The sequence below is a fragment of the Oryctolagus cuniculus genome, unplaced genomic scaffold (genome assembly GCF_964237555.1).
Source record: "Oryctolagus cuniculus unplaced genomic scaffold, mOryCun1.1 SCAFFOLD_109, whole genome shotgun sequence".
NCBI lineage: Eukaryota > Metazoa > Chordata > Mammalia > Lagomorpha > Leporidae > Oryctolagus > Oryctolagus cuniculus.
In genome coordinates this window covers 153947-172253 of record NW_027208307.1, presented here as the reverse complement: position 1 = coordinate 172253, position 18307 = coordinate 153947, and the positions used below count along the sequence as shown (strand labels likewise).

At 44.4% G+C, this 18307-nt stretch overlaps 2 protein-coding genes across 2 annotated transcripts in view; one reads left to right on the top strand and one right to left on the bottom strand.

The window, feature by feature from the left end:
- Window positions 1-18307, bottom strand: part of LOC127485527 (anoctamin-5) — a 235505-nt gene that overhangs the window by 63275 nt on the left and 153923 nt on the right. The gene's annotated exons all lie outside the window — the stretch shown is intronic.
- Window positions 1-18307, top strand: part of LOC127482619 (centromere protein U) — a 57650-nt gene that overhangs the window by 13206 nt on the left and 26137 nt on the right. The window contains exon 2 of the mRNA XM_070067786.1: window positions 7555-7603. Within this exon, the coding sequence (XP_069923887.1) occupies window positions 7555-7603 (49 nt within the window). The remainder of the gene's footprint in view (window positions 1-7554; window positions 7604-18307) is intronic.

The window sequence follows — 18307 nt, the reverse complement described above, 5'->3', positions numbered from 1 at the left end:
TTTGGGGAATGAACCAATGGAAGGAAGACCTTTCTCTCTGTCTCTCCCTCTCACTGTTTGTAATTTACCTGTCAAATAATTTTTAAAAAATCTTTTAAAAAGAATTTTTCCTCACTGTTTTGAATGATATATATTATATATATGTCCAGAGATATAGATCTAAAACTAAAGATGGAAGCAGAATAAAGAGATAAGGATAGAGGAACTAGACATGAAAGGAGGGAAGTGGGGGAATGTGAGGTGATGGTACATACCCATATGATTTAGTATAGTACAGATATCAGATCATTTTAAGATTCCTGAGCAAAGAATTTTTTTTGGCTGATTTCCGTCACATTCCCTTCATGGCAACATGTTACTGTAGATTACAATGAATATGTATTCTCTTATCCTGAAGAACCTTATATATTCTATTTAGACAGAGACTCTTTCAAGTTCATACATACTTTATTATTTTAACTTTTCTTTCTTTTTTTAAAGATTTATTTATTTATTTGAACTTCAGAGTTACAGAGAGGCAGAGGCAGAGAGAGAGGGAGGGAGAGAGGTCTTCCATCCACTGGTTCACTCCCCAAATGGCAAACCAGAGCTGGGCCAATCTTAAGCCAGGAGCCAGGAGCTTCTTTAGGGTCTCCTCATGGCTGCAGGGGCCCAAGGACTTGTGCCATCTTCTACTGCTTTCCCGGACTATAGCAGAGAGCTGGATTGAATAGGAGCAGGTGGGACACGAACTGGCCCCCATATGGGATGCCAGCACTGCAGGTGCTGGCCCTATTTTAACTTTTCTTTACTACTTGTAGTATAATCTATTTACATAATATTTGAAACATTTGTGACTTTTTCTACAGTATTTACTGCCCTCTGGTGTTTGCAAAGTAAGGATAATAATATATTTTGCTTCCACTTCATTTTCAGCTTATAGGATTTCTTGGCATAGATAAATTGCTTATATAAAATTGAACTATTTTATATATTAAATATGAATATTTAATATTATAATTTAATATTATATTAAATATTAAATATATATTAAATATTTTCCAATCATTTCAGAAATAAAAAAATGAATTACAGCCCATCAGTTATTTTGGGAGAGTTCCACCATTGAAAAATCTTTTCAATTTCTTTCCATCCGGCAAATGAAGAATGAAAATTGCCTAGAAAACATACTTGCCAGGTGAGTCTTTTCCAAAGTCAGACAATGAAATATTCATAGTTATCCTGGGAAGTCCATTTCTTGAAAATGTAGCAAATATTGTGAGAGTTATAGCAGGCAAAAGGAAACAGCAAGAATGAGACAGGAGAAGAAGGCAGGGGATGTTGCTGTATTTGAGGGTTTTTCATTTTCCCATCTGACACAGATTTACGTTAGTCCTCTGCAGCTTTGGGTCATTCTGCTTCTCTAAAATCAGCTTCAGTTTTCTAATCCATACACTGATATTTAGCTCATTCAGTAGCTTTCGAATCTTTCTGAAGGGGAGAAGGAGGAGGGCACACTTATTCAAGCAAAACATTCCATGGACTTCTAATTATAACACAGGAAAAATCAAAACTGTTCTGGTGAGAGTGTAGCACAGATTCGGGGGTTGGGGTGGGTATTGTTCCTGTCTTTTAACCACCCACCTTGTCTGCCTCTAGTTAACCTGTAGGGCACCCCTGAGTCTTCCCAATTTCATGAGGATCACATTTTGACCAATAATGGCAGCAAAAGGCAAATTCACACAAAGTCCCCTTCCTTGTTAAATACCCTCAAATGCATAAATTCTTTATAAGTTATTTTGAATTTCAAAAGCTACCAAAATTTTACTTGTACTTAACAAATTCTTAATGCTAACTGGATATTGTTAGTCCTAAGAGTACAAAAATAGACATTTTCATTCTCACATGTACAATACATTATTAATTAAATGATTATCCAAATTAGTATAACCTCATTGAAGTGATACACTTAGTGGAGAAGAGGTAAATGTGACCATGAATGTATGAGATAGGAAGATCTGTGCTAGGCAGAAATATCAGGAGAGCTTCTTAAGGAAGGTAGTAAGTGAAGTAGGACCTAAAGGTAAGTTAGGAATTAGTCCTATAGAGAAAAGAAATAGAAGAATTTTATACAAAGCACAGGGAAAGAAGCAGCATGGTATCTTAATTAATATGTCTAAAATTTAAACAAGGGGTGAAGAGAATTGGGAAAAGTGGGAACCAAGACAACAGAGTTTTTACCCAGGGATTTTGATCTATGTCCTCAGAGAAATGGAAAATTACTAAAGTGTTTTGAGCAGGCTCTTCATGATCAGATGACTGTCTAGAGGATGGTGGATGTATTAAAGTACTTTAAAAGTTTATAGAAAATGGAGTTGAGAGGGGCCGGTGCTGTGGCGCAGCTGGTAAAGCCGCTGCCTGCAGTGCTGGCATCCCATATGGGTGCCGGTTTGTGTCCTGACTGCTCCACTTCCTATAAACTCTTGGCTATGGCCTGGGAAGGCAGTAGAGAATGGCCCAAGTCCTTGGGCCCTCGCACTCGCATGGGAGGCCTGGAGGAAGCTCCCAGCTCTTAGATTCAGATGGGCGCAGCTCTGGCCATTTCGGCCATCTAGGGAGTGAACCAGTGGATGGAAGACCTCACTCTCTCTCTGCCTCCGCTTCTCTGTAACTGTCTTTCAATAAAATAAATCTTTTTTTAAAAAGAAAAGAAAATGGAGTAGAGATAAATTTATTTTGGTGCCAAAAATTGAAACCTATGCCCAGTTTTTTCATACTACACATTTTCCATGAACTTTTTGAAGACACTTTGAATTAGTTTGGGATGGATGAGAAGAGATACAGATTCAGATACAATGATGTGTAAAAATAATATAGCTGTAGGCCGGCGCCGCGGCTCACTAGGCTAATCCTCCGCCTAGCGGCGCCGGCACACCGGGTTCCAGTCCCGGTCGGGGCGCCGGATTCTGTCCCGGTTGCCCCTCTTCCAGGCCAGCCCTCTGCTGTGGCCAGGGAGTGCAGTGGAGGATGGCCCAGGTGCTTGGGCCCTGCACCCCATGGGAGACCAGGAAAAGCACCTGGCTCCTGGCTCCTGCCATCGGATCAGCGCGGTGCGCCGGCCGCAGTGCGCCGGCCGCGGCGGCCATTGGAGGGTGAACCAACGGAAAAGGAAGACCTTTCTCTCTGTCTCTCTCTCTCACTGTCCACTCTGCCTGTCAAAAAAATAAATAAATAAATAAAATAAAATAATATAGCTGTTATCTTATGGAGAGACCATGGCGTCATAGACTGGCGTATGTCAATGGAGATAACATAGATTTAAGAAATGTATAAGGGGTAAAATTGGTTAATTAAGTGATGGATTAGAAATAGGGTGCATGGGAAAAGGAAATATCAAGGGTAATTCTAAATTTCTTCCTTACTCAACTAATGGATGAGACACGGGCCAGCACAAGAAGTGCTAAACTTTGATGGAAGAAGAGGAATCACCAGCGTGATTGAGCTATATCATATTTGAATAGTTTTTGCAACAAGTTGTTAAGTCACCTATTTCAGAATCATACTTGAAATAGAGACAATATATTTCAGCTATGTTTAGGTAACAGTGAAGGCATGGGTATAGATGATGGTTCTACATACAAAGTGTAAAGTGATAGGAGCTGGCATTATGGCACAGTGGTTTGAGCTTGAGACAATGGCACATTATGGCACAGTGCTTGAGACAATGGCATCTCATATCAGAGTGCCAGTATAAGTTCCAGCTGCTGTACTTCTGCTTCAGCTGCCTGCTAATGTGCCAGGCAAAGCAGTAAAAAATGGCCCAAGTACTTGAGGCCCTATCACCCATTTGGGAGAGCCAAATGGTGTTTCAGACTCCTGGCTTCAACCTGGCCCAGCCCTGGCCTAACCATTTGAACAGTGAACCAGCAGATAGAAGATCACTTTCTCTCTCCAAATCTCTCTGTTGTTCTGCCTTTCAAATAAAAAAATAGGGCCGGCGCCGCGGCTCACTAGGCTAATCCTCCGCCTAGCGGCGCCGGCACACCGGGTTCTAGTCCTGGTCGGGGCGCCGGATTCTGTCCCGGTTGCCCCTCTTCCAGGCCAGCCCTCTGCTGTGGCCAGGGAGTGCAGTGGAGGATGGCCCAGGTGCTTGGGCCCTGCACCCCATGGGAGACCAGGAAAAAGCACCTGGCTCCTGGCTCCTGCCATCGGATCAGCGCGGTGCGCCGGCCGCAGTGCGCCGGCCGCGGCGGCCATTGGAGGGTGAACCAACGGAAAAGGAAGACCTTTCTCTCTGTCTCTCTCTCTCACTGTCCACTCTGCCTGTCAAAAAAATAAATAAATAAAATAAAATAAAATAAAAAAATAAATCTTTTACAAAATGGGAAGTGACAGTATAATAGAATCTTGAACATTTTAGGGGCTTCAACATTAAATAGCAAGTAAAGAAAGAAAAGGGTTCAAAGTATGCAGCCAGAATGAATGAATGGAAAACAGTATTATATCTTACTAGCTGGGGAAGAAAGTGTTTTAAGAAGGAGTTAAACAGTGCTGAGAACTGAAGTAAAATAAGGAATAAAATTATCACTTAGATTTAGCAACAGGAAGTTTTCTGTTTGTTTTTGTTTGTAAAGATTTACTTATTTGTTTGAAAGGCAGAGTTACCAAGAGGCAGAGGCAGAGAGAGAAGGATGTCTTCCATCTGCAGGTTCACTTCACAGACGTCCACAATGGCCAGAGCTGGGCCAATCCAGGAGCTTCTTCCAGGTCTCCCACATGGGTGCAGGGGTCCAAGGATTTGGGCCATCTTCTACTGCTTTCCCAGGTCATAGCAGAGAGCTGGATCCGAGTGGAGCAGCCAGGACTAGAACTGGTGCCCACATGGGATACTGGCACAGCAGGCTTCAGCTTTACCTGCTATGCCACATGGGTGATCTTCATGAGAACTGGTTCAGTACAATGATAGTGGCAAAACTCCAGACTAGAGTGATTTGAGGAGTGAGTTACAGTTGATTGGAATATTTCTTTGGAGTTTGGCCTTAAATGAGAGGGGAGAGAGTCTGCTAACTGGTTCATGGTGTAGTATTGAGGAAAGGGTTCTTATTTTTTGGGTATGTTCAAAAAGCAGTGGAAGAATCCATGAAGATGAGGTAAAGAGAAAGAGGAGTAATCAACAACGTGCTCTTCCAGAGAAGAGTAAAGACGGAAGCATATAAGGAAACACTGCCCTGAGATAGGAGGAAGGGACTGTACTTTTACTTTCAACAGGTAGAAACATTGTTGGATTAGTTGTATACATATGGTAAATTTGAATGTTTGTTGACACAAAAAGTGGTATTCGTATGTATGTATACAGGTATATGCAATCCATGTATTTTCTCTGTAAATGGTTATATTATCTACATAATTTGTTTAAAGATTTATTTTATTTATTTGAAAGGGAGAGAGAGAGAGAGAATCTTCCATCCTCTGGTTCACTCCCCATGTGGCTGCGTTGGCAGGGGCTGGGTCAGGAGTCTGGAACTACATGTAGGTGCAGGGGCCCAAGGACCTGAGCCATCTTCCAACTGCTTTTCTAGGTGTGTTAACAGGGAGCTGGATCAGAAGTGGAGGAGCCTGGACTTGAACCAGTTCTCTGCTATGGGATGCTGGTTTTGCAGCCTGAGTCTTAACCCACTGCTGAACCCTCATCTACTTAATTTTAAAGAGGAAATAGAGGAGCTGACATTGTGGTATAGAAGGCTAAGCCTCCACCTGCGGTCCCTGCATCTCATATGGGTGCCAGTTTGTATTCCAGCTGATCCTCTTCTGATCCAGCTCTCTGCTTATGGCCTGAGAAAGCAGTTGGAAGATAGCCCAAGTATTGGGGGCCCTGCACCCATGTGGGAGACCTGGAAGAAGCTCCTGGCTTCTGGTTTTGGATTGGCGCAGCCCCCATCATTTTGGCTGTTTGGGGAGTGAACCAGCAGATGGAAGCCCTTTCTCTCCGTCTTTCCCTCTGTCTGTCACTCTACCTCTCAAATAAATAAATGAAATTTGTAAGAAATAAAATAAAACGCTAAGCCACTTTTTAAAAAAAAAAAGAAATAAAAAATTAAGACTTGCATTTATAGTAGTAAGTCAAAATAATTAAAAAAAAAAAATGAGCTGACCAGACAAAGATGGACAAAGACGGAATTTCAGCGTGGAAACTTTAGAAGTATGAACTCTCCAACTCTACACCCTACCCTTGACTTACTGAGCCAGAAACTGGGGGTGGCGCCAGGCGTGAGACCACTGCTCTAAACAGTGTTCCAGCTTTCTTTCTTTTTTTTTTTTTTAACTGTGATTCACACAATGAAAATTTGCATCACAGTTAGTACGCAGGTGCACATGAAACAAATCGGAAAGTTTATGAAAATATCCTATCCAGTGCAATCTTATATTTTCTGTTCCCTTGAATTTCCCTTTTAAGAAAATGCTAGGGTGAAAATCCTAAAGGGTGTTGGAGAGCCGATGAGATTTGGACATGGACTGTAGGTTGGATGATCACATTGCAAATGTGAAATATCTAGATTTTGGAAATCTGCTATGACTGTGCACGTGCATGCCCTCTTAGGGAAGCCACAGTGAAGTACTTCAGTTAGGAGTGCTTACCTTGCACAGGCAGAGGAAGCAAAAGAGACGGTGAAGGCAACTGATGAACCTGGGTACAGGGGAGACAGTTTGAAATCATGTCAAATAAAGTACCTGAAGAATATTGGTTCAGACACACTAATCTGATACTGCCCTCCACAAAGGAGTCTTTGAAAACTGCAAGGCGTATTTTAAAGTCAGGAACTAGTACTGGATTCTACTAAAGTATCTCTAATACCCCATGCAGTGCCTCAGCTGTGGAGGGTGCTCAGTGCTTGTTCACTGACTGCTGATGTTAATATAGGTTTTTCTTGCCACTGTTGTTTTCAGTTGTTAGTCTAGTCACTGTTGTTGCATTTGCTTCCTTTTCACTTCTAGAAGATCCGCACCTTAATCTGTGTTACCCTGTGCCCAAGGTCACTGGAGAGTGTTATGGGGTGGGAAGAAGGTAGGCTGTGGATTTGAACCGATGGGGTTTTCCTGCAGGCTCCTCTCCTGCCTGGCTGCCTGTTGCTCTGTGCCCGTGCAGAGCTGTCACATGGCCCCCCTCTACTTCATAGGATTGTTAAGCTGTGTGATCCCGGGCCAGGCGCAGATGGAATGGGTGTGAGGAGTCTCATCCATGTTGGTATCCATCCCCTTGGCTCAGCTCTGCGGAGAGTCAGTCTTTCCTGACAGATCCGGGCGCAGGGGCCAGCATGACAGCAGGATTAGAAGTTTTCCATGATCTTGAGGGACCGAGGTGGTCACTTTATATGTATTGGTGATATAATTTGACTGGTATGTTTACATGGTCTGGGTTCTGCTTCTTCGTCATAACTTCAGTTCCATTGCATGCGCGCTATTAGTACAGCTACTGAGCAGTGTAATTTGGGAAGACAATACTTGGAGAGAGTCAGGTTATGGTATTTTCTCTGGTTGCTTTAAATATTTCCTAACTTTTATTTTTTCCTGTTTCAGTGCAGTATATTCAAAGAACACTTTAAGAAGAACACATCCCATGAAAGAAGTAAGTTCTTTTTAGCTTTTAATGTGATTGTTCTCACAGTTGACAATAAAAGTAACCTTTGGTGAGGACCTTAGAGTTTTCTGTATTTCACGTGATAAGCTCTGTTTTATGGTAGTAAAAAAAAAAAAAAAAAAGTTTATTCCTTTTCTTCTCACTTTTTCCACTGTTAGAAAGAACCTTTGTTAACATTTTAGAAACATTTCTTTTTTTCCAAGCCTAGATTTGTTTCATTTAGATAATTAGCACTGTGTAAAAATTGTACAGCTTTCTGAATTTTGCCACTCCTCCCAGCCATTTCTCCATGTTACTGACAATGGCTTGTGATTTCATGAGGTTCCATGTTGTCTACATTACAGTTTTATTTTTCTTCAGGAGAGTCTTAGAATACCTGTACGTAATGGCAGGTACATTTCTTTAATGCTCTTGATAGCTAATTCAAAATTATTTTCCAATGGCCTGTCGCGTGGCTTTGGAATTTCACATGAAGTCCAGGAGGTCGGGCAGTTGCGAGTGCGTTTGTTCTCTGTTCTGCCTCTGGCATCCTCCGGAACCCCAGCCTCCGGAGCCTTACCCGTATATTGAACTGTACACAGGCTCTCCTTCAGCCAGGACTGTCCGCCCCTGTGCTCCCAGAGCTGTGCACATCCAGGTGGTGGGCATGTTTCTGGGGAGACGGCCCACCGTTCTCTTTAGGGATCTAGGCAAGCTATGGCCTGGGGGCCTAAACCAGCCTACTACCTCTTTGTACACAAGCCTGGGAACAAGGATGATTTTTAAATAGCCAAAATAAACAAAAAGGATATGTTGTGTGCCATGAAGATGATGTGAAATGCAGAGGTCTGCATCTCTGAGTAGAGTTGTGTTGGAAGCCGGCCCTGTATAGGATTGTATAGGATTCCGTTAGCTATTTGAGGTCTCCTGTGTTTCTATATGAATTTTAGCATTTTTTTTTTTGTATCTGAGAAGAATGTCCTTGGCATTTTGGTTGGTATTCCATTGAATCTGTAAACTGCTTTTGCTAGTGTGGACAATTTGATGACACTGATTCTTCCAATCCATGAACATGCAAGATTTTTCCTCAATTTTTTTTTCTTTTTTGTGGCTTCTGTTTCTTTAATGTTTTGTAATTTTCATTGTAGAGATCTTTGCCATCCTTTGTTAAATTTATTCCAAGGTATTTGATTTTTTTTTGATTGATCTTAGAAGTTCTTTCTTAGCCATGGCATTGTCTATGTAGACAAAGGCTATTGATTTTTGTGTGTTGATTTTATATCCTGCCACTTTACCAAACTCTTCTATCATTTCCAGTAGTTTCTTAGTGGAGTCTTCCAGATCCCCTATATATAGAATCATGTCATCTGTAAACAGGGATAGTTTGACGTCCCCCTTTTTAATTTGTATCCCTTTGATTTCTTTTTCTTCCCTAATGACTGTGGCTGAAACTTCCAGGGTGATATTGAATAGCAATAATGAGGGTGGGTATCCTTGTCTGGTTCTGGATCTCTGTGGGAATGCTTCCAACTTTCCCCCATTCACTATGAAGCTGGTCTTGGGTTTTTCATACATTGCCTTGAGGAATATTTCTTCTATATACAATTTTCTTAGAGTTTTCATCATGAAAGGGTGTTAAACTTTATCAGATGCTCTCTATGTATCTATGGAGATAATCATATGGTTTTGGTTCTTCAATTTGTTAATGTGCTGTATCACATTGATTCGTGAATGTTGAACCATCCCACTTGGTCTAGGTGAATGATATTTCTGATGTTGGATTTGATTGGATAATATTTTGTTGAGGATTTTTGCATCTATATTCATCAGAGAAACGGGTCTGTAGTTCTCTTTCTCTGTTGTATCTTTTCCAGGTTTAGGATTTAAGGTGATGCTGGCTTCGTAGAAAGAATTTAGGAGGATTCTGTACCTTTTAATTGTTTTTGAATAGCTTCAGAAGAATTGGAGTTAGTACTTCTTTAAATGTCTGGTAGAATTCAGCAGTGATGCCATTGGGTTCTGGGCTTTTCTTGCTGGGAGACTTATTATTAATTCAATTTCTGTCTTGGTTATTGTTTTGTTTAGGTTTTCTATGTATTCATGGCTCAATATAGGTAAGTTGTATGTGTCCAAGAATCTATCCATTCCTGTAGGTTTCCCATTTTGTTGGCATACAGCTATTTGTAGTAGTTTCTGATGATTGTTTTTATTTCTGTGGTATCTATTCCATATCCTTTTTCATATCAATTTCATTGATTTAGGTTTCCTTTTTTTTGTTGTTGTCGGTTAGTTGGGCCAATGTGAGTTTTATTTTTTCAAAAAGCCAGCTTCTCTTTTCTCTGATCTTTTGAATTTTTTGGTTTCAATTTTTTTGTTATCTAATTTTAATTATTTCTTTTCTTGTACTGTTTTTGAGTTTGGTTTGTTATTGTTTTTCTACCTCATTGAAATACATTGATAGCTCATTTATTTGGTATCTTTCCAATTCTTGATATAGGCACCAATTGCTATATACATTCCTCTTAACACTGCTTTTGCCATATCCCATAAGTTTTGCTATGTTGTATTTTCATCTTTATTCGTTTCCAGAAATTTTTAAATTTCTTTTCTGATTTCTTCAGTGACCCACTGTTCATTCAGGAGCATATTGTTCAGTCTCCATGTGTTGCATATGTTCTAGAGATTCCTGAGTTGCTGATTTCCAGCTTCATTCCATTGTAGTCAGAGAAGATGCATGATATGATTTTGATTTTTTTATTTGCTTTGACTTGCTTTATGGCCTAGCATGTGGTCTACCCTAGAGAAGGTTCCATGCACTGGTGAGAAGAATGTGCATTCTGCATTTGTAGGATGAAAAGTTCTGTAGTTATCTGTTTGGTCCATTTGGTCTATAGTGTTAACTCTACTGTTTGCTTGCAGATATTCTGTTTGCTTGATCTGTCCATTGCTGAAAGTAGGATTTTTTTAAAAAAAGATTTATTTATTTATTTATTCAAAAGAGTTACACAGAGAGAGTAGAGGCAGAGAGAGAGAGAGAAAGTGAGAGAGGGCTCTTCCATCTGATAGTCCACTCCCCAATTGGCCACAATGGCTGGAGCTGCATTGATCCGGAGCCAGGAGCTAACTCCAGGTCTCCCACGTGGGAGTAGGGCCCCAAAGACTTGGACAATCTTCTCCTGCTTTCCCAGGCCATAGCAGAGAGCTGGATTGGAAGTGGTGCAGCCAGGTCTTGAACTAGTGCCCATATGGGATGCCAGCGCTTCAGACCAGGGTGTTAACCCATTGCGCCACAGGGCTGCCCTTAAAGTGGGATATTCAAGTCCCCGCTACTACAGTGTTTGAGTCTATGTCTCTCTCTAGATTCATTAACATTTCTTTGAAATAGTGGGTGACCTGCAATTAGGTGCATAAACATTTATAATAGCCTCATCTTCCTGTTGAGTTGAACCCTTAATCATTACATAGTGCCTTCTTTGTCTCTTTTAACAGTTTTTGTGTGAACATCTATTTTGTCTGATATTAGGATGATTATACCAGCTCTTTCTTTGGTTTCTGATATCATGTAATATCTTTTTTTTATCCTTTGACTTTCAGTCTGCATGTGTCTTTGTTGGTGAGATGTGTTTCTTGTAGGCAGCAGATAGATGGGTTTTGTTTTTTAATCCATTCAGCCAGTCTGTGCCTTTTTACTAGAGAGTTGAGGCCATTTACATTCAAGTTGACTATTGATAAGTAAGGACTTGGCCCTGCCATTTCCCCATAAACATTCCTATTGTTTACTTTGGATTTCCTTTGTACTTTTACTGGGAGATTGTCCGCCCTCATCTTCTTTCATAGTGATGACCATGTTTCCGTGTGTAGTGCATCCTTAAGTACCTTTTGTAAGGCTGGACGAGTACTGGCAAACTCAATCTCTGTTGTGGAAGGTCTTTATTTCACCTTCATTTGTAAATGAGAGCTTTGCAGAGTACAGTATTCCAGGTTGACAGTTTTTTTCTCTTAGGACTTGGAATGTATCTCATTTCTGATGAGAATTCAGCTGTGAGTCTAATTGGAGAGCCTCTGAAAGTAACCTGGCATTTCTCTCATGCACATTTTAGAATCTTTTATGCTTTACTGTGGAGAGTTTGACTACAACGTTTTGTGGCGAAGATCTTTTCTGATCGTGTCTATTAGGAGTTCTAAGTGCTTCCTTTTTGGACATCCCTTTCTTTATGTAATTATTTCACTAAAATGGCCTGCTCATCCATTCCATCTTTCCACCCTTTCAGGAACTCCTAAGACCTGTATGTTGGGTCATTTGTTAGTATCCCATAAATTCCAATGGTGTTTTTCAGTTTTCCAATTTCTCCCCCCCCCCTTTTTTTTTGTCCATAAAATTTTCAAAGGTTTGTTTTCTAACTTGGATATTCTCTCTTCTGCCTTACCAAGTCTGTTCTTATGGCTATCCATAGTACTTTTATTGGTTCTACTGAATCCTTCATTTCTAATAATTCCTTTTCACTTCTCTGTAAAATTTCAGTTTCATGGGAAAAAGTCTCTTTCATGCCATGTACAGGTTTCTTTAGTTAATGAATTTGCTTCTGATTACTTCTAGGTAATCCTGTGATTAGTTTTTTAATTCCATTTCTGGTGTTTTGTCAGTCTCTTCATCTTCACATTCTGGTATTGAAATGTTGTGTTCTTTTGGGGGTGTCACGTTGTCCTTATCCTTGTTTCTTGAATTTCTGCATTTATTATTAGGTATTTGTGGTGATAGTTGTTGGGTTTTTTTTGTTTATTTTGGCCCTGTGATGGTTTTTATCTTTGAACTTTGCCTCTGCTGTTTCAGTAATAACCCGAGTGTGTGCTAGGAGTGATCAGGGAGCTCTGTTCAGTGCTCCGGGGTGAGGGATGTGTCCAAGGTTGTCGCTCCCCCTCTTCGTGGAGGAGCAACACAGGACCCTGCGCTGTTCTTTCGTCTGCTCGGCCCTCCCCGGGTTTGCTGCTGGTTCTTCCCGGGTTGGCTACTATCCCTTCCACCTCCGTGGAAGGGCAGTTCCCCCTGGCCGCATTCCCCACTTCCGCAGGGGAGCGGCACACCGCCGGCCGGTTCTCTCGGGGGCTGCACGGGTTCCCTTAGATGTTCCCCATAGATGTTCCCGGTGCATGCCGTCTCTCTCCTCCTTTATAGTCCTCCTCCGCCAATCCCAACTCGGCTGCCCACACGCCGAGTACGCTGCTCTCCAATCAGGAGCAAGTCCTACAGTTAATTGGTTGAACTGGAGGCAGCTGTGCGGAAGCTGTTTACTTCTCTCCCAGCGCCATATTGTGGGAGAGCAGATGCATAGAATAAGTCTTAATTCCAGTAACAGTCTAGTCCGGTTGCTCCCCACAGATCCCCCTTTCTTTTTATTTTTTTAGCGTTGATACGCGCCTGTCTTCGGTGTCCCGTGGCACACACTCTGCTCTACTTGCTAGAGTTGCCACAGGCTCTTACAAGTCCTATCAATCAGGAAAACCGAATCCGGGTCCTCTCTTCGCCATGTTGTGAGGAGGTTTTTAGGCGCTGATGCGTGCCTGTGTTCGGTGCCCTGCAGCGCATGCTCTGCTCTGCCTGCAGGGGACTTACAAGACCTATCAGGCAAACCGAATCCAAGCTTTCTCATTGCCTTATTGTGGGGGAGACTTATTAGTGTTGGTTCGTGCCTATCTTCGGTGACCTGCAGCTCATACTCTGGTCGAGCTGCTTGCTGGCGCTTACCGCCTTAAATCAGGCAGACCGAATCCAAGCTTAATATTGTTGTATTGTGGGGAAGCCTTACTGATGTTAATTCGTGCCTGTCTTCGGTGACCTGCGGCGCATAAGCTGCTAGCTGCCCGCAGGTGCTCATCACCTCACTTGATTAGGCAGACCGAATCCAAGCTCTCACATTGCAGTGTTGTAGGGAGGCCTTTTTATTTCTCTATTTCTCTATCTCCGGGCATTCCTATTTCTCCCATTTTACTTCTATCTTCCAGCATTCCTATTTTTCTCACTTTACTTCTAAAACTTCTGTTTCTCTTATCCCTGCGGCTTTCCGGCACCTCGCCCCGCCGGTGGGTTCCTGGCTCTGCGCCGCTTCAACCCGCGCGCCTCTCTCATCTGCGCAGCTTCCCGGCTTTGCGCAGCTCGGCTTCGCGCGCTCCGCGGTCTCCACGCTTAACCCTTTCACGTCTGAACCACGGCCTACGCCAGCCCCGTTCCCTATCTACTCACGCCCCGTGCTCTCTGCACGCGGCGGCTTCCGCGAGTAACACAGCGTAGCTTACGTGTCCGCCACTAGCACTCAATCTAAGTTCCCCGGGCTAGCCTGGCGAATTGAACCCAGCGTACGTCTCCGCCCCAAGGTTTGGCTTCCCGTCCTTTGCTCCCCGGGCTAATCAGACGGATCCCAATCTGGCTTGCGTCTCAGCTTCTGGTTTCAACTTTTCGCCCCCTATTCCCGGGCTAACTTGAGAACCCCAAAGTGGCTTTCGTGTCCGCCTTGGCCTGCCCCCCACGGCTTCAATTTCCCTAACATTTTTCTCTACCCGGTATGTTTCCCCAAGCTTTCTTCCAACAATATTCCTCCCTCATTTCTCCTGGCCTCTCCCCACAGTCCGCATCCGAGTCTGTTTGTTCTAGCTTTCACTTTCGCTTTTGACCTTAGAGATTTCTCCCAGCTTCCCCCCGTAGTCCGTATCCGAGTCTATGCCTAGGCTTTCAATAGCTTCTTCCGGCTCCTTTTTCGTCCGGCTTTTCCCTAGGCTGTTTGCTAGTCTCTCCCTCCGATATTTTCCCTAGGCTGTTTGCTAGTTTCTCTCTCCGATATTTTCCCTAGTTCTTCCCGTTTCTTCCCTCCTAAGTTTCATATCCGTCCTAAGTTTCCTATCCGAGCTAGGTTTCCTATCCGAGTCACGGCACCATTATGTCGCTCCCCCTCTTCGTGGAGGAGCAACACAGGACCCTGCGCTGTTCTTTCGTCTGCTCGGCCCTCCCCGGGTTTGCTGCTGGTTCTTCCCGGGTTGGCTACTATCCCTTCCACCTCCGTGGAAGGGCAGTTCCCCCTGGCCGCATTCCCCACTTCCGCAGGGGAGCGGCACACCGCCGGCCGGTTCTCTCGGGGGCTGCACGGGTTCCCTTAGATGTTCCCCATAGATGTTCCCGGTGCATGCCGTCTCTCTCCTCCTTTATAGTCCTCCTCCGCCAATCCCAACTCGGCTGCCCACACGCCGAGTACGCTGCTCTCCAATCAGGAGCAAGTCCTACAGTTAATTGGTTGAACTGGAGGCAGCTGTGCGGAAGCTGTTTACTTCTCTCCCAGCGCCATATTGTGGGAGAGCAGATGCATAGAATAAGTCTTAATTCCAGTAACAGTCTAGTCCGGTTGCTCCCCACACAAGGTGACACCCAAGATAGGTGTGGTAAATTTTTTTTTTATCAGAGGGGAAGTTTGTTCAGCTATGTTGGTATATTCTCATGCTCCCTTCCTCTCTAAGGAGACCAGCGCCTGGGCAATAGCCCCAGTGGGTACAACTCTCATCCATGCTGCCACGAGAACAACTCAAAGTATCCCTGCAGTCCTCGGGGTGGACATGGATCCTGTAGCAGTGACCCTCACCAGGGAATCAGGGACCTCCAGCATGTGGAGCCGCCACAGTGACTGCCCAGAGACCCAGCCACACCCTGCGCCCTCCGATGCAGCCAGTGTTTTCACAGTCATAGCACACGAGGCTCCCACAGTCACGGGCACCCAGCCCCCTGTCAGTTATCCCACCCAGACTCGGGAATTTCCTCTCGGCAGGTAGCTAGGCACATGGACCCCAGTGGGCCCAGCTGTCATGTGTGTCCAAAATGCTGCCTGCCCTCTCAGCTCGTTACAGGACAGGACACTGGTGCCGGCGGGTCAGGGAGAAACAGAAACCCTGTTCACTGTCCCCCCTCCAGGCTCCAATCCAGACTCATACCAGACTCTTCCCACAGCCTTCTTGCCAGTGGCTTGGCCTGCAGCAGTCTGGTGTCTCCTCACTCCAAAGCTGGTGCTGAGGCTCTTGGTCGCTGGGGTCCTGAGTTGTGTGCATCCACACCCTCCACATTGATCCACAGTGTCCCTCTAATGGTTTCTTCTGCCTTTTTCTCCCTAACTGTGCCCTGAGGTTGCAGCCTCTCACCTTTATTTTTCTTAACCATCTTCATCTAGACTAGAGCAGTAAGCTGCCTTCCTATTCTGCCCTCTTGAAAACACTATCAGCATTAATGTTGTATAACTGTATGACAATCCATCTCCAGAATTTTCTCATCTACCCTAACTGAAACCCTGTACCACAATTCCCCCTTCTCCCTTTGTCCCAGCCCTTGGTAACTCCCATTCTACTTTCTTTCTCTATGAATTGGACTGCTTTAACACCTGTTATAAGAGGTATCATAGAATATTTGCCCTTTTGTAGCCAGTTTATTTAATGTAATGTCTTTACGGTTTATCCCTCCTGTAACATATGTCAGCATTTCCTTTTTATAGCTGAATAATATTCCATCCTATGTATGTACCACATTTATCCATTCGTCTGTTGATGGATGTTGGTTTGCTTCCACCTGTTGACTGTTGTGAATAATGCTGTAATTTAGATGGTTGTACAATTTCTCTCTTCTGGAACCTGCTTTCACTTCTTTAGGAACATAGCCAGAAGTGGAGTGGCTGGTTGATACAGGAGTGCTGTGTTTGTATTCAGAACATGCTGTGCTGTCTTGTGCAGCGACTGCAGCATTTCAAATTCCCACCAGCAGTGCACAGGGTCCCAACTGCTGCTCATCCTCACCTACACTTACTTTGTTTTTTATACTAAGAGATACAACATAATAGCTTAATGTGGTTTTGATTTGCGCTTCCTAAATGACTAGTAGTTATTAGGCATCTTCTTAATGTTCCTATTGGTCAGTGAACATCCTTTTTGAATAACTGTCTATTCAAACTCTGCCTGTTTTTCAATTGGGTTTTATTAAGTTGTAAACATTCAGTTGGAATGGTTCCACTTGGAGATTTGGGATCTGTCTGTTGTTTTGTTGTTATTCACAGCAGCAGGGTAAATAACTCCTTTCCTGGTGAAGAGAGTAGAGAGTCCATTGCTAGTTTCACTCTTGTGCAGCTGATCAGTAACGGTGCCTGTGCCAGCCCTGGGGCTCAGGCACTGTCAGCTTCCTTGGAGTCAGAGGCTGCAGGCTCACTGCTGTCCCCCTGGGCCAAGTGCTCCCTGCCACGGGGGCGGGGACTGGCGCTCTGCCTGTGACTCCGCTAAGCACCTGCGTCTCCGCTGCTGTCCGAGTCACTGTCACTGCACCACAGGCTCATCGTCCTCGTCAGAGTCGGCATCATCCTCTAGATCGGCATCGCAGCCAGAGATCATCTGCTTGTCCCAGGAGGCCTGGACCCTCCTGCTCGCCACTGCCACTCTTGTCACTCGCCTCGTCCCTGTCACCCCTCTCCTGTTCACTCTCGCTGCCCGAGCATGCGTCTTCACTGCCGCTGCCCTTCTCACCCTCATCTGTCAGGGAGCAGAGAGGTGCGAGTCACAGTTCCCGTCCCGCTCCTGGGGCCCCAGCGCTGGCCTGACCTGCCTGACCTGAGCCCCCAGCCTCGTTCTCTTCTGCCTCCATCTCTCCTCTTTCCCCTCCTCGGGTTCCTGGTTTTCCGCCTGGGCTTTGCATGCCTGCTGGAAGCAGCAAAACTGGAGGGGGCGGGGGAAGGCAAGTGCTGTATTAGGCTCTGTCCTTCCCCTCACCTACCATTCTCCCGTGGCCGGCAGAGCCTTGCTACCTGGGCTTCCAGCTCCCTCTTAGTCACACCCCGTGTTTGAGGACCACAGGCAGGGCCTTGGTGCCTGACTGCACCCCAGCCTTGCAGCACTTCCCGAGGCAGACCCTGGAGTGGGCGTGAGATGGGGGCGTGGAGGAATGTTGCCCTCCTCAGTGAGGACGCAAGTCGGACGAGGTTCCCTTTCCGTGTGTGGCCCAGCACAGACCAGAATAAACACGTATTGTAGAAGGGAGACTATCTCAAGGGATTGGGGGAGGGGTGGGGAAGATGGTCAGTTTGTCTTGCCCCATGCTATGTCTGTCTGTCTACATATTTGTACACATACACACATATCTTCAGAAGGTAGTGGGAAACAAAAGATTAACTTGGTACAAAAAATTGAAATATGTACATAATTTTTTAAAAGATTTTATCTATTTGAAAGTCAGGGTTACACAGAGGAGAGGCACAGAGAGAGGTCTTCCATCTGGTGGTTCACTCCTCAGATGGCTGTGACGGACAGAGCTGCTCCGATCCAAAGCCAGGAGCCAGGAGCTGCTTCTGCATCTCTCACACAGGTGCAGGGGCCCAAGGACTTGGGCCATCTTCCAGTGCTTTCCCAGGCCATAGCACAGAGCTGGTCGAAAGTGGAGCAGCCGGGTCTTGAACCGGCGCCCATAAGGGATGCCGGTGTGTCAGGCCAGGACATTAACCCGCTGTGCAACAGTGCTGTCCCCTGTACATATTTTATAAATTTTTTTCTGTGAGCTTTCTGAATATTCTGCTTATGCATAGATTTTTTTTTTTTGCTCCAAAATAAACATTTTTATCCTCCCCCCCAAGAAATAACTTGTGCAATTGACAGTTCATTATTTAAGCACCTGTATGTCTGGAAAATTTTGCTTGCATTTGCACTGGTGTG